The sequence below is a fragment of the Loxodonta africana genome, chromosome 8 (genome assembly GCF_030014295.1).
Source record: "Loxodonta africana isolate mLoxAfr1 chromosome 8, mLoxAfr1.hap2, whole genome shotgun sequence".
In the NCBI taxonomy this organism is placed as follows: domain Eukaryota; kingdom Metazoa; phylum Chordata; class Mammalia; order Proboscidea; family Elephantidae; genus Loxodonta; species Loxodonta africana.
Window position 1 is genome coordinate 73,028,960 of NC_087349.1, and position 15,351 is coordinate 73,044,310.

The 15,351-nt window shown below is 38.6% G+C and overlaps 1 protein-coding gene across 4 annotated transcripts; it reads left to right on the top strand.

Annotated features, from left to right (window-relative positions):
• Positions 1–9,554: 9,554 nt before the first annotated feature.
• On the top strand, positions 9,555–14,803 carry ARL4A (ADP ribosylation factor like GTPase 4A). Of its 4 annotated transcripts, none has more exons than XM_010587240.3 (2): positions 9,555–9,760; positions 10,899–14,803. In XM_010587240.3, the coding sequence occupies exon 2, from the start codon at positions 10,988–10,990 to the stop codon at positions 11,588–11,590; it is 603 nt and encodes a 200-aa protein (XP_010585542.1). In that variant the 5' UTR covers positions 9,555–9,760; positions 10,899–10,987; the 3' UTR covers positions 11,591–14,803. The 4 variants fall into 4 exon arrangements, with proteins under 4 accessions (XP_010585542.1, XP_003407154.1, XP_010585543.1 ...); XM_003407106.4 differs by having other exon boundaries at positions 10,902–14,803; XM_010587241.3 differs by lacking the exon at positions 9,555–9,760 and adding an exon at positions 10,025–10,464.
• The last annotated feature ends 548 nt before the right edge of the window (positions 14,804–15,351 follow it).

The window sequence follows — 15,351 nt, forward strand, 5'->3', positions numbered from 1 at the left end:
AAGCTGCTTTAGTGTGTAATTTTAGCTGTCTCAAAAATCCAAGAAAGAGCCAAAATTTTCTCCCTCCAAGTCTGAAATGATGTCCAAGCTCCTCAGGATGGAAAAAATGAAATCTGGTGCCCTCATCCCTTTTAAGTCACTTAGAGTCATGTGTACTTAAGAGGAACAAGTGGAAAACAAAGAAAATTGAAGCTTTAGTGTTCCAAGTATTTCATTAAATAATTTATAATGTACTTAGGGCTAAAATCACAAGGAAAGATAATACATGGTACGATATATTATACCAATGCTTAAAGATCACATTGTATTCCCTTTACATGTTTCTTATTAATAGGTATTGTCATGTGTTTTTAATGCCCCACAGCCACTGTACAACTTTGGCAAACAGACTCTTTCTCAATATTATACATATGTACTGATATACTCTGTTTTTGCATAAATATATGTTTAACTTCCAAGACACAAATATCAGGCTGCAAAAGGAGTCCGTATATATAACACTGTCTGTGTTTACCCCAAAGTTTCACAAGTCACAAATGTGTTCAGCTTGGTAAGGATTCCGAACTTTCAGCCTAGTTTAGAATGTATACAAACACAACTGCCAAAACTGAGATTTGTGTCTCCATCTGCTGGCATAAAGGATTGCCAAATACCTTTGCTTAATCTTTGTTTAGTCCACTTCTTTGATGTAGCAGCACGGTTTTTATACTTCATTTGGAATGGATTATCTGTGAGATGAAAATACATAGAGGACACCATCTTAAACTGAATTCCTCAAAGACATTCTGTTGTTTTATGAAGTCTTGCAAATGTACTGGAGATAGTCAGCTAGTACATGCTAATTATTTGCTGATCAGCAAATCATTCTTCAGATGGCCAGATGTTTTGAACCAAAAACTCAGAGATCTATCAAAACATGATGATCTTTTCCCTTTGAAGTAAAAGAACAGTAGTGAATTCATTCAAAATGTTTCTTCTGAGAACAACATGAATAATAGTCTACATATCTATTTTGAGGAGTTGGAGTATTGCGTATGGCTTTTTTTTTTTAACCTCTATAGATATGCTGGAAACCATGGTGGTGGCATAATGATTAAGAGCTATGGCTGCTAACCAAAAGGTTGGCAGTTCAAATCTGCCAGGCGCTCCCTGGAAGCCGTATGAGGCAGTTCTACCCTGTCCTATAGAGTCGCTATGAGTTGGAATCGACTCAATGGCAATGTGTTTTTTTTTTTGGTATAGATATGCTAGATTTTAATATCCTTGTGCATAGGCAAATGTACAGACCTTTTTAAACGTTACGTGATTTACTTGCATGAAGTGATCAGTTTTGAGATCTAGCTATTGTTTTTTTTTTTTTAAATTCAATGGTTTTTGGTATATCCAGAGAATTTGTGTAACTGTCATCACAATTAATTTTAGAACATTTTTATTACCCCCAAAAGAAATCTTGTATTCATTAAAAGTCACTCCCCATAGTCCCCAAACCTCTTCCTTCCCCATTCCTGGGCAATCACCAATATACTTTCTGTCTTCAGCCTGTCTATGGATTTGTCTATTCCGGACATTTCATATAAATGTAAGCATACAATACGTGATCCTTTGTGACTGACTCCATAATGTTTTCAAGGTTCACCCATATTGTAACATGCATTAGTATTTCATATCTTTTAATTTGCTAAGTAAGATTTCTTTGTATGGATACAACTAATTTTATTTGTAACTTGATGGCCATTTGGGTTGTTTCCCCATTTTGGCTACAATGAATAAAGTTGCTATGAACATTTATGTACAAAGTTTTGTGGGGACATATATTTTCATTTGTCTTGGGTATATACCTAAAAGTGACATTGTGGGGCCACACAGTCATTCTATGTTTAACTCTTTGAGGAACTAGCAGGCTGTTTTCCAAAGCAGCTGTACCATTTTACATTCCTATCAGCAGTAACATATATTTTTTACTTGTAAAACAAAACAAAACAAAACAAAACTGCTTATTAGAGAGAATTAAAATGCTTTATTTAAATTATAGAACTAGGAATCGATTGGATTATTTCAAACTCCCCTCATTGAGCAAAATTACATTCACAAAAAAATAGTATCAATGCTTGGCTTTCCCATTTTAAATGGTAGGTGCCAAACTTAAGTATAGCATAAAAATTTAATTTGTAAAAGATAAGATCTATGTATGAGGGTGCATACACATACATGTCTATTCATTTATACATGTCAAAAACTAAAATAATTCTTTTCTGCTATGAAGGTTCTTTTTTTAATCAATCCCAGGAAAAAGGAGCCTGCTTAAAGGTAGTTTTGAGAGTTTACTTTCCAGTTTGATTCAAATAGTGGTGAGTAGATGAAAGAACTTGAGTTGAAGTGCATACAATTTTTTAGTATCAAATTATTTTATGTTCTTGAACTTTATTAAAACGGAATTTTCATACTCAAGAATATAATACTTCTTAATCAAATTTTTCTTTTTTAATCATTGGGTAAAATCTAAACAAATAAGGTTTTTTAAATTGTTTGAAAATTACAGCTTAGAATACAAAATATTAAATAGTAGCTGATTTTTAGAATAATGACCTTATCCATTTCTTCTAAGAAAGGAAAATTATTTTTATTACTTATAATTCTACATTGTAAGTTCACAAATTGCAAGCAAAATTCAAAAGAATCAATTCCTACCTTTCATTCCTGTATTATGAGCTAATCAACATCTCCTCTAATCTCCCACTGAATAAATGGGAAGATCTCGTAGTGACAAAAAGTAGAAAATATTAACTAAGTCCATTATTTATAGTTTCCTTTTTTATAACATATACAAAATTCTTTAAAATTTCCCCATATATTTACCACTTATGTAAATAAATAGAACTAAGCAATAGCTATAATTTTTCTCTTCTCTGTACAAAACATGGGGTGGCTGGGTGGCGTAAACTTTAAGTACTCCACTACTAGCCAAAGGTTGTCGGTTCAAACTTACCCAGAGGCACCTGGGAAGACAGGCCTGGCAATCTGCTTCTGGAAGATCATAGCCTTGAAAACATAAACAGCAGTTTTTCTCTGCACAAGTGGGGTCACTGTGAGTAGGAATACACTCAATGACAACAACATACAAAACATTGTTTTTTATATTGATTGATCTCCTGATATTGATGATTTAGCAACCACTGTTATGATCAGATTCTGACATCCTGAGATATTTAAGTTCCTGAAGAACCACATTTACTCTAAATTTAATATGCCATCCAGCACATTTTCAATTTATATCATAGATTGTTGATAAATATATAAACCCATAAGTATGTGGAACATCAAGATAACCCTCAATTTTCTATTAATAGGCAGTGCTATCTTTAAACAGAAGACAGCAGGGCAGTTTCTAATATAAGTTGTTTCTGTTGTGTGAAACTTTAAACTTTATTGCATTCCCTGATTCTGAAACTACATCTGGGTATGCCTTAAGACTATGAAATCCTTTTGGACTGAGAATATCATAAATTTGCTGCCAATTCTCAATAGATTCCAGACCAATAGCTATCAATCTTTAAATATTACACTCTCATGATAAATAAAGCATACTGAGGGATTATTTTTGCTAAAAACAAGAAATGTACTTTCAAAATAAGGACATGCTGATCTTCCATATTTATCCATTGATCTCATCTGTTTAGTTGAAAATTTCTAAAGGAACGTTCTTCCCTCCCTTGGTGGATCTGTTCACAATGCGTTACCCTGCACTCCACATCCCAAAGCCAATCAGCATGTGGTTACAAACACAGGTCTTACCCGGAGTCAGCCAAGTTACAAGTCAACCACTTAACCTCACCAAGCCACAGTTTCTTCATCTATAGAGACGACCACAATGACCTTGCTTTTCTTGTAGGGCACTTTGAAGATAATGGATATATGTGAAAATCTTTCTTTGTAAATAACTTGGTAAACTGTAACTGCTGTTCATTAATTTATTTACCTATTGATTTTTATAGAGATGTTTGATGTATCAAATATCACACTTAGGTCTCAGGGTGCTTATTAAATATTTGCAAATAGCAATTTTATCTCTCTCTTCTAATAGGTCAAAGTTATAGGGCATCTTTGCTCAGTTAATCTGTTTCATACCAAAAACTTCAGCAGCTTAATGTTTCAATATTAGCTACTTGTGACTAAATAGCTTTTTAGTTAATAAGTTCTGTGATCTTTAGGGAGATAAGAAAGTTAAAGTAATATATCAACAAAATACTATTTTATCTAACAATTACTGTTATACATATAGTAATTCTTTCAATTCTTCCCCCCAAAAAACAATGCACTGAGGAAAGTGAGGCACAAAGACTCTAAAACACACTTAATTTGCTCGTTAATTCATTCTATAAATATTTTCTAAAAGCCTATACCAATTGCAGATGTGGGACTAGTGGTAGAACCTTTTGAGAGCTAAGGTTCTGTTTGATTGTTCATTTGGTCCTATACAACCTAAAGAGGGTGCACTTACCACTCATATCAGGTCTTTTCTGAAAGCTTTTACTGTCACAGCACAGCCTGTTGTACCAGGGACAACTCATATTCACTTCAAGTAAAAGTCTTTTGTTTGCATATACCTTGGAACTTGGGAAACTCCATTACTATTGAGACAATGAACTGAGGTAACCCGGAATAGGAGGCAGCACATAAAAATAAGGAGTGGAAAAGATCATTTCAGTATGTGCAATGCTTAACTAAACTAACCCAGTGCCGTCAAGTCGATTAAAGTACATAAAAGAAAATCAGGATTATGGAAAAGACGCAGAATGCCACAGGCTTGCTCTGAGCATCAGATTTGATCTGGGTCCTAGTAAAAAAAAAAAAACTAGTCTTCAAAAAGGGAAACAAGGTAAATTACTCAGTTGTTGTTATTTGAAAGGAGAAAACATATCCATTTTTTAAGGTAGTGTTTTCTCAAATTTGTCTAATAATTAATTAATAATTAATTACGTGGGGGTAATTGTTGGAATAGCCCCTCCCCTGAAGATTCTGATTTGGGAGGTGTTACCTGGCCAACTGACTGGAAGATATCCATATACATGCCCATTTCAAAGAAAGACGATCCAACAGAATGCAGAAATTATGGCATAATATCATTAATATCACACTCAAGTAAAGTTTTGCTGAAGATCATTCAAAAACAGTTGTAGCAGTACATCAACAGGGGACTGCCAGAAATTCAAGAAGAGGACATGGAAGGAGGGATAAAATTGCTGGTGGCAGATGAATCTTGGTTGAAAGCAGGAAATGCTACAAAGATGTTTACTTGTGTGTTATTGACTACGCAAAGGCATTTGACTGTGTGGATCATACCAAATTATAGATAACATTGCAAAGAGTGGGAATTCCTGAACACTTAATTGTGCTCACGTGGAACCCGTACATAGGCCAAGAGGAAGTTGTTCAAATGGAACAAGGGAATACCGTGTGGTTTAAATTAGAAAAAGTGTGTCTGGGCTGTATCCTTTAACCATACTTATTCAATCTGTACGCTGGACTATATGAAGAAGAACTTGGCATCAGGAAGAGGGAAGAGGGCTTGAAGCACTTACTAGTGAAGATCAAAAACTACAGCCTTCAATATGGATAACATCTCAACATAAAGAAAACAAAAATTCTTACGAGTGGACGAGTAAGCAACATCATGATAAATGGAGAAAATACTGAAGTTGTCAAAGATTTCATTTTACTTGGATCCACAAACAATGCTCATGGAAGCAGTAGTCAAGAAATCAAATGACATATTGCATTGGGCAAATCTGCTGCAAAAGACCTCTTTAAAGTTTTGAAAAGCAAAGATGTCACTTTGAAGATAAGGTGCCCCTGACCCTAAGCCATGGTGTTTTCAATGGCTTCGCATGCATGTAAAAGCGGGACAATAAACAAGGAGGAATAAAGAAGAATTGATGCATATGAATTATAGTATTGGCTAAGAATACTGAATATGCCATGGACTGCCAGAAGAATGAGCAAATCTGTCTTGGAAGAAGTATAGCCAAGATGTTCCTTAGAAGCAAGGATGGTGAGATTTAGTCTTGCTTACTTTGGATATGTTAACAGGAGGAACCAGTTGCTGGACAAGGACATCATGCTTGGTAAAGCAGAGGGCCAGCGAAAAAGAGGAAGACCCTTAAGTAGATGGATTGATATAGCGGCTACAACAACAGGCTCAAACACAGCAAGGATTGTGAGGATAGCACAGAACCGGGCAGCATTTCCTTCTGTTGTATACAGGGATGCTATGAGTCAGAGCAGACTCAGCAGTACCTAAAAACAACAAATGAAATTAAAATGGAGTCGTGTGGTTCACAAAATGGTGGTGGTGGTTGAGTGGACAATGCCCCTAAAGCTTGTCTTTACCAAAACTTAAGCCTAACTTTCCTGTAAATCAGGTCACCCTAGTTGATCAAAAAGATTCCAAGAGTGCTTCCACCCTCATTGGCCAATGGAATCCTGAAAGCATTTCAATAGTAAATTACATAAGCCAATTAGAAATAAGCTTCTTTGCTTCCAAGTTTTGTCAGTAAAAAGCCAGTCACTGCTGATACTTGGTGGAGTACCTTTCCATATGCAGTTTGGTGCTATCTGATTCTCAAACCTCCTGCTTGAAAAAATCTCATCTAATAAATTTATTGTTGACTCTTTTGACAGAGGTATGGAACAAACCCTACCCAACCCAACCCATCGCCATCGAGTCGATTCCAACTCATAGAGACCCTATACGACAGAGTAGAGCTGCCCCATAGAGTTTCCGAGGAGCACCTGGTGGATTTGAACTCCCAGCCCTTTGGTTAGCAGCCGTAGCACTTAACCACTACACCAGCAGGGTTTCCCCACAGAGGAACAGGGACCAAGAATTTGTAACTTTACAATCACTACCAGGGGATTCCCATTATCAGCCAAGCTTGGAAAACCAGAGTCCCTAGTGTCTCAGTAATTTTTTCCTGGTGCCCCAACCCAAAAACCAAACCCGTTGCCGTTGAGTTGATTACAACTCATAGCGACCCTATAACGACCTTATAGGATAGAGTAGTACTGTCCCGTAGGGTTTCCAAGGAGCACCTGGTGGACTCAAACTGCTGACCTTTTGGTTAGCAGGCATAGGTCTTAACCACTTTGCCACCAGGGTTTCCTTTCATGGTGCCCAGGCCAAGGGAAATACCCAAAAGTTCCATTTATTAAATAAACCCACTGCCGTCGAGGACAGAGCCAAACAACCTAACAGTTGTAGTTATTAACATGGTCCAACAGATGTCACTATGTTTCCCTCAAAAAGTTAAAATACCCCACAGAGCCTCTCTGAGTTCTCTGAGGCAACCCAGGCCACCTCAGCACAAAGTCTGGAAAAAAAAAAAAAAGCTACAGTCTAATGGCAACAAAGATTTTCCTGGTGCAGCATCTAAATAAAATGTCTGAATGAGGCTTCCATAGGAAGATTATGCAATAAAGTAGCCATGTATTCTAAAAATTTCATCACTTTTTACATCATTTGTTGCAGTTTCCATATGGTTGTTATTGCTCTAGAATAGGAGTAGGCAAACACTACCAGTAAAGAGCCAAAGTGTAGTTATTTTAGGATTTGTGGTCTACATATGGTCTCTGTTGCATATCCTTTTCTTACTTTTTCTTTTACAGCCCTCTAAACATGTTTAACTGTTCAGGGATTTGGCTGATCCTGTCCCAGTTAAAAACCTAGTATAACATTAAAGATCAATTAAATAAAATTGATTCCACGAGGTCAGAGGCTCTCAGTATTTTTATATCGGATTTTTTATGCTCCAGGAAACACTATACAGAATTGTACCTTTGTGAGGACTATGGGAAGGGTATATCTGATTTCAAAGCTATTGTAAAAAAAAAAAAAAAAAATGGCTGTTTTTCATGGAATTTTCTTGCTTTAAATTCTTGATTTTTGGAGAATTGGCAACTTTTTCCAGTTTAAGAAGCACTATAAAGTTCCCAAGAAAGTGCTACCAGTCATTGAACTAAGTCCCTTACCATTTACTTGCTGATTACTATAAAGGGCTAATAAAATCTCATGATTTAAGCAAGGCTTGTTAGGTGTCATTGAGTGGGTTTCAGCTCATAGTGACCCCATGTGAAAGAGGAGAACTGCCCCATAGGGTTTCCTAGGCTTTAATCTTTATGGGAGCAGATGGGCAGGTCTTTCTCCAGCAGAGCTGCTGGGTGGGTTCAAACCAGGAACCTTTTGATTAGCAGCCAGCATGTTACCCATTTGCATCACCTAGGGAAAAATATGGTAAATATCACTGGAATAGTGCTTTTGAGAAAAGTCAGGAAGTTTCTTTAGAAGATTTCGATCCCATATTAAAAAAGAATTACCCAACCCCTTCAAAAAGATGTACTATGTTGGATTCTTCCAAGTCACAACCTCTTAAGCCTCCATCAAAAAGATGTTGCTCATTGAAGCTTTCTGAGAATGTCAAGTCAGTATCCCTCTTCTACGCTGTCACACCAAACCCAAAACCAAACCTGTTGCTGGCCAGTAGATTCCGACTTATAGTAACCCTATAGGGCAGAGTAGAGTTGCCTCATACGGTTTCCAAATAGTGACTTGTGGATTTGAACTGCCGACCTTTTGGCTAGCGCCAGCCAGGGCTCTTAACCCCGTGCCACCAAGGTTCCATGTTGTTGTAAACCAAAAAACTCACTGCTGTCGAGTCGATTCCAACTCAATAAAAAAGCACCCTGCAATTACCACTGATCACATTTTGAAATTAAATTTATTCATGTGACAATTTGGTTACTTTCACTTTTCTTCCAGGAGATTCTATCATTCCACAAGAGCAGAGACAGTGTCTGTTTTGCTCATCATTCTATCCTCGGGCACACAGAATTGTGCCTATTGTGTCCAATGAATATTAGTGAAGGGACACAATTACATTTAGAATCAGAATCATCCAATAGAAAGTATTATGCATTTAATGACCAGTAGACTTCAGTTTACTACTAGATCTTAGTTTCAGAGCCACCATTAATTTTCCTTGGGTCATTAGGAACAACTATTTAAACTTTCAAAGTGTATCTCCTTATCTATAAAACTGGGACATTTCTACCTGTCGCCACCTCTCGGGGATGCTGCCAGGATCATGTGGGAGGCAGATTGTTAATTTGCTTTGCAAAAGGAAGGCGCCTTACAGGCACCTGTCCTGCCTAGGTTGCTCAGCGCTGCCACAGAGGCAAGTCCACGTCACCCCATTATATAAGGGGCCCGCCCGTCCGGTGTCCGCTGGATTCCCTGACCCTGCGTCACGAGGCCGCCGCCCTGAAGACGTCCAACAGTGCCCTGAACAGAAGCGCTGCAGGGTGGGGCCTGCCCGAGGCTAACTGCCAGCTGCTAAAATCTCTGGCTACTGCAACCGCTCCGGGTCTGAGGCCGGAAGCCCCACCCGCCCTCGCCTGCCGCCAGCTCGAGGTCGGTTCGAAAGTGACCTTGTTTTGGCGTTGCTAGGAGACCTGGCTTCCGCGCGCCCCCTACTGGCCCGCGCGGGGGTGACGCGCGGGAAAGGGGCGGACCCGCGGCAGGCGCGGGGAGCTACAGGCGAGCACCGTTAGAGCGGCCTGGCACGGCGCCCCCCTCGGCGCCCCTGGAAGCGGCATCTCTTCCTCTACCACCGTCCGGCTTCGCTGGTGCCCGAGGGCAGATAACAGCGCGCCTCTTAAGTGGCTGGGAGCGACATTTGTTCAGGACTGGGGAAGGACGGTCAGTCAGGTGAGTCGCAGCGGGACTAGCAGCTGTGGTGGCCACGCCCTACCGAGGGAGCAGAGCCGGCTGGGTGCCGAGGAGCGCGGTGAAGGGGTCCAGCTGTGGAAAGGGTGGGCCTACCGTGGTGGGTGCCACAGGCCACATCGTTCACGCCTGAAGAGCCGGCGCGGCCGCAGTGAGCGCCCTCCGGCCAGCAGACAAAGAGTTAACGCGCCGGCAGTGACCGTGGGCCCCGGATGTGAGAACCGCGGCGCGGCGTCTGTCGGCCGCGCTGCAGGTGCGCCCGGGAGGGCGGAGCGGGCGGACTGGCGGCGACCTGAGCTCCCGAAGCTGTCTGTCATCGTGCAGGGGCCGCTAGGCTTCCTCCACGGGAGCCCTGTTTTCTAACTTGAGGGCAACAGGTGGTGCCTGTGGACCGCGAGATAGCCGGGCTTCGCCGCTGGGAGAGCGACAGTTAAGCTGGCCAATTAGGGCGCCGGGGCGGGAGTTGTGTGGACATTCTGGTTGGACTGACCAATGGGATTTGGGATCATGGGTGGGCTGCGAGGAGTGGGCGTGGTCGGAGTCTCAGTCCAAGGTTTCTAGTGCAGCGATTGCCAGAGCTGTGTGGAGAGCTAAGCCGAGCGGGCATGGGGTGCTTTCCACCCGTGTAGTAACGCCTTCCTGCCAGCCAATGCTTACTCGTTTGGACACAGACTCCAATTCAGGAGGTGAGAGCGTTGTTATATTTCTGGGTCGCGGGAGGGAGTAATAGTGACCTTGGTTATCCTTTGAACATGTGGAATTAGATCCCCAAGATTGTGTATTGTGAGTTTTCTGCCAGAAGAGGTACTTCTGTGGTTACGGCGACTTGGAGCAGATACTGGTGACAGGGTTGTCTCCGGAATGAGATCATTGAGTTTGGGGACCCAGGGGAGTATGAAAAGTACTTATTACTGTAATTTAAGTGAGTCTTAAAGAATTCCCATCAGTTATTTTGTCGTTTGTCTTAAAGATTGCCTGCGTTTCATATCTAAGTTTGTTGACTAAAGCAAGTTTTATCCATCAGGTTCCCCGTGTTGCTTATCAGAAATTGAGAAAAACAGTTATAGTGCGTTATTTCACAAAAATAACTTATTCATTCCCCTCCTTCACGTTCCCCCAGCAGTCTTGTAGCTGAATCACCTAGGAAGAGAAATTCAAAAGCCTTACGAAGAAATCGTTTCAACTTGGGATACTTATTTGCTACTGGAAATGGGGAATGGACTGTCAGACCAGAATTCTATCCTGTCCAGCTTGCCTTCATTTCAGTCCTTCCACATTGTTATTCTGGGTTTGGACTGTGCTGGAAAGACAACTGTATTATACAGGCTGCAGTTCAATGAATTTGTAAATACCGTACCTACCAAAGGATTTAACACAGAGAAAATTAAGGTAACCTTGGGAAATTCTAAAACAGTCACTTTTCACTTTTGGGATGTAGGTGGTCAGGAGAAATTAAGGCCCCTGTGGAAATCATATACCAGATGCACAGATGGCATTGTGTTTGTTGTGGACTCTGTTGATGTTGAAAGGATGGAAGAAGCCAAAACTGAACTTCACAAAATAACTAGGATATCAGAGAATCAAGGAGTCCCTGTACTTATAGTTGCTAACAAACAAGACCTAAGGAACTCATTGTCTCTCTCGGAAATTGAGAAATTGTTAGCAATGGGTGAACTGAGCTCATCAACTCCTTGGCATTTGCAGCCTACCTGTGCAATCATAGGAGATGGACTAAAGGAAGGACTTGAGAAGTTACATGATATGATAATTAAAAGAAGAAAAATGTTGCGGCAACAGAAAAAGAAAAGATGAATAGTAATACCTTTTATATCTGTGTGGAGTAGGTTTTCTTTGGTCTGATTTTGACAAATGGAAGAGTGTCTACAGCCTGGATTGCCTGCCTGCCCTCCTGGATGCTATCGCATTTTTGTTTTGTTGAACAATCAGATGCCCAACTCTGTTGCCTTGTGGAAGACGAGTAAACGCAGTGCTCCTTAAAGTGGTCTCTTCTGCACTCCCTGCACCTCCCCCGGCCCGCCCCCCCCCCCCCCCGCCATCTTTTGGTACTACCATTTTTTGAAAGCCAAGCAAGGATAGTAAATTGACCAGGAAAACAGTTGTGGAAATTTGACCTGAAGTTAGTGAAATAAAACTTTGAAGAGTGTCTACCTAGTGTTGTGCTTACATCTTTTTGGGGGAATCTTTTGCAGGGACTTTGCATAGAAGGCTTTTTAAGTTAAGATGAAATGCTAATGAATGGAAATGTTAAGATAGATTAATATAAACAGTTATGTGGGTCATGTTTGTCCATTTGGCCCTTTTTTTTTTTTGATGTAAGAACAAAGTGTTTGCTTTTTTAGATTTTGACCGAATTATTTTTATCAGTTTCTGAAATCAAACAATTCAATGCTATGTCTGAATTCTAGACAATATTTAAGTTGGTCTAAACTTAAAATAATCAAATGAAGGCATTTGGGGGCATATTCAAGTGCATGGATTAGTTTTCCTGACAAAGCATGTTTTGGTGTGTAGTCTTACTTTTTAGAAATAACTATGCATCTTTTACATGGTCAGATTTAGAACACCTTTTTTGGGGTTTAGGTTTATTGTAGAAATAGTTTGCTGTCAGAAGCACTTTCACTTGAATAACCTAAAATTACTTACTTGACTCTTTTATATAGTAAATTTGGGCATGTAGATGCGTATGCTTGGATACGTTTTTGGATTTATAAAGAAAGTAATTGATGAATTAAGTCAAAAGGATGTAATTGTGATAAATGGTCTCTAAAATATTAAAAAATATTCTATTAATATTTGCTAGCTGAACACAGATGTGGTTTTTCACATCATATTTTTGTAGTGTTTTGGGAGGAGCAAAAGCTTTATAAACACCACCTGATGCACTGTGGAGTGAAAATGTAAAAAATGTCATATGTGCGCTAAGCTTTAGTTTTTTGTTTACAAGCTGAACAGTGTTATATGGGCAGTCCGCTCCTGATTATAAGGAAGGAAGAAGTGGTTCAATACTGCAGATAAGAACTTCAATTATAGAAAATGAAGGGGAAAATAACAAAGCTCTGTTCTATGAAAATTCGCTGGTGCTGTTTACATTGGAATAAATTATTACAAGGAAACACCTTTACCAAATGTTTTGTCAATAGGCAAAGACTTCCATTGTATTCCATATGTTACTTCCAATGTAATTCCACGTATTAATAAATTTTTCTATTTCTATGTGTAAAGCCAACAGCTGTTTGTTCCGAAGATAACCAAAAGAAATGCACTTTGCTAGGTTTGGTTTTGGTTTCTAGTTTTGGTTTATTTCATTTTTCTTTAGTGGCACAGCTGAGTTTTTGGAACCTTGATTCTTGTTACACACAAAATGAAGTAGCTTCCTGTGGAGCTTTCATATGTTAAATGTACCTGCACTAGTGACAGTCACTTAGAATGTTTATATTTCTAGGAATGTGGATAACCTAACTACCAATAAACTCTACTTGAGGCACTAGGAGAACAGTGTTTGAGTTTTCATGTACTTCCATTTTTGCTTAAGCTTTTAATTAAATATGTGAAAACAACTTTGACAGCTGGGTTATATAAGTTCTATAGTAGTTGGGTTCATCTGCTCCTGTGTGACAGAGGCACTGAAAGCTATCTTCTGGGAGGACTTTTTTTTTTTTTTTTTTTTAACCCTTCGTTAATACTGAAATCGTGGTATATACTCTAAACATGACCAGCTAAACTCATGAAAGGTTAATAAAGCTTGCTTGAAAAAAAAAAAAACAAAAAACTTTGAGTCAATTTAAATTTTCAGCCTGCCTGGACTTTCCATATACTTCCTGTATAAAATAGTGTTGTTTTAACTATCTCTTGGTAATTTAAGGGTATTGACCATTATTTTCTAGGCTAAGAATTTGATAAGCAAATCCATGCTAAATTTTTCATATTTAGTGAATGAAAATGGCATGAACAATATATTTGTTTTTATTTCTAAGATACATTTTCAACTTTATTGTTGAAAAGTCTTTAAGATTTTTCAGTTTGCCAAATTCAAGTTCCTTACCATCTATTGTAGCTATTCATCCCAGAAGATAGTAAGATTGGGGGGGGGGTCTCAAGGTAAGTCCTGAAGAGTTTAGACAGTGCTTTTGTACTAGTTTTCTGTTGTTTAAAATGTACCTTTTTTTCCTAAAGTATATTTTTGAAATTTTTTTTATATTTGATGTTCCTTGGTTTAATACTAAACATTAATTCAAATTTACTATCAAAGAACAAAATTTAAAAAAATACTTGGTATTTTAAAAGGTTTAATGAAAAGTTAAATGTCCAGAGTTGTTCTAAAACAAATTATAACATTTAGGGGAAAAAAAAAGTTGTATACTTTTAAGTTTCCAGCATAGGTTCACTAAGAATTAAACATGTAAAAATGAACCTAAATCCTAATTGAAAGCCACAAAGTGATTAGTATAAATGTATATACAGAGATAATTAATATTAATGAATGATGGTTTATGAATATAGGGAAAGGCATAGACTTAGAATATTTTTGTTTTTACAAGGTATTTGACACTAGAAGGGTGTTTTCATTAAATTATTCATGTTGACTTCAAAAGAGGTCTTTGGTAGTAGAGTGTTTCAAGGTTCTTTTCAATATAACATTGTCAACACTAACAATTTTCGTCAGTGATAATAACAAAAATACAATATGTTCCTTAAAACTTTAGATGATGGAAAACTCAGCATTTAGGTAATAAAACTTAAAGTCTCAAGTATACCATCGTTTGAGATTGTAATTTTAAGTCCAACCCAATTAAATTTAGCAGAACAATAAATGTTTCAAAGAATCAGCTAAGAGAAGATTGAGGGCAACCAGATTTAGTTGCAAATTATGTGGAAATGTCTGGAGTGAGTAAATTAAAGCTTAATGTGGAACAGTAGTATGCCAAGCTAATAATCGTAAAGTTAATGTAAAAATGTTTGAAAATCAGAGATAATGGTTTCAATAAACCACTGTTAGAATATATATCAGATCCTGTTCATGCAAGTTAGAAATGTAGGGATATCTATATAGAAGGTTCATTTATAAGGATGTCCAATACACTGGCTGAAAAGAGCATGAGCTTTGGAGTTCGATCAGGGTTCAAATCCCGGCTCTTCTGCTGTTACACAGGTGACCTTTTGGTAAGTTAACTTGAAACGTCTCAGACTGTGAATGCCCTCCTGGTAAGATTAAAACTGTCATAGAGAATTTTGAGAGGATTGAATGAAATAATGTGTATAAACTATTTAGCACTTAAAGCCCTTAATCCATTGCTGTTGAGTTGATTCCAACTCATATAATAATAAAACTGAGAAAACCAAAAACCCACTGCTGTCAAGTCATTTCCAAGTCAAAGTGACCCTATATGAGAAAACAGCCCCACAGGGTTTCCAAGGAGCGGCTGGTGAATTAGAACTGCTGACCTTTTGGTTAGCAGGTGAGCTCTTCACCACACCGCCACCAAGGCTCCAGGTATGTAAGAGCTCAATAAATGGTAGATATCATTAGCATGTATGAATCAATATGTTTTAAA

Excerpts from the sequence above, each read along its gene's own strand:
- ARL4A (XM_010587240.3), top strand. The coding sequence starts at position 10,988 with ATGGGGAATGGACTGTCAGACCAGAATTCTATCCTGTCCAGCTTGCCT.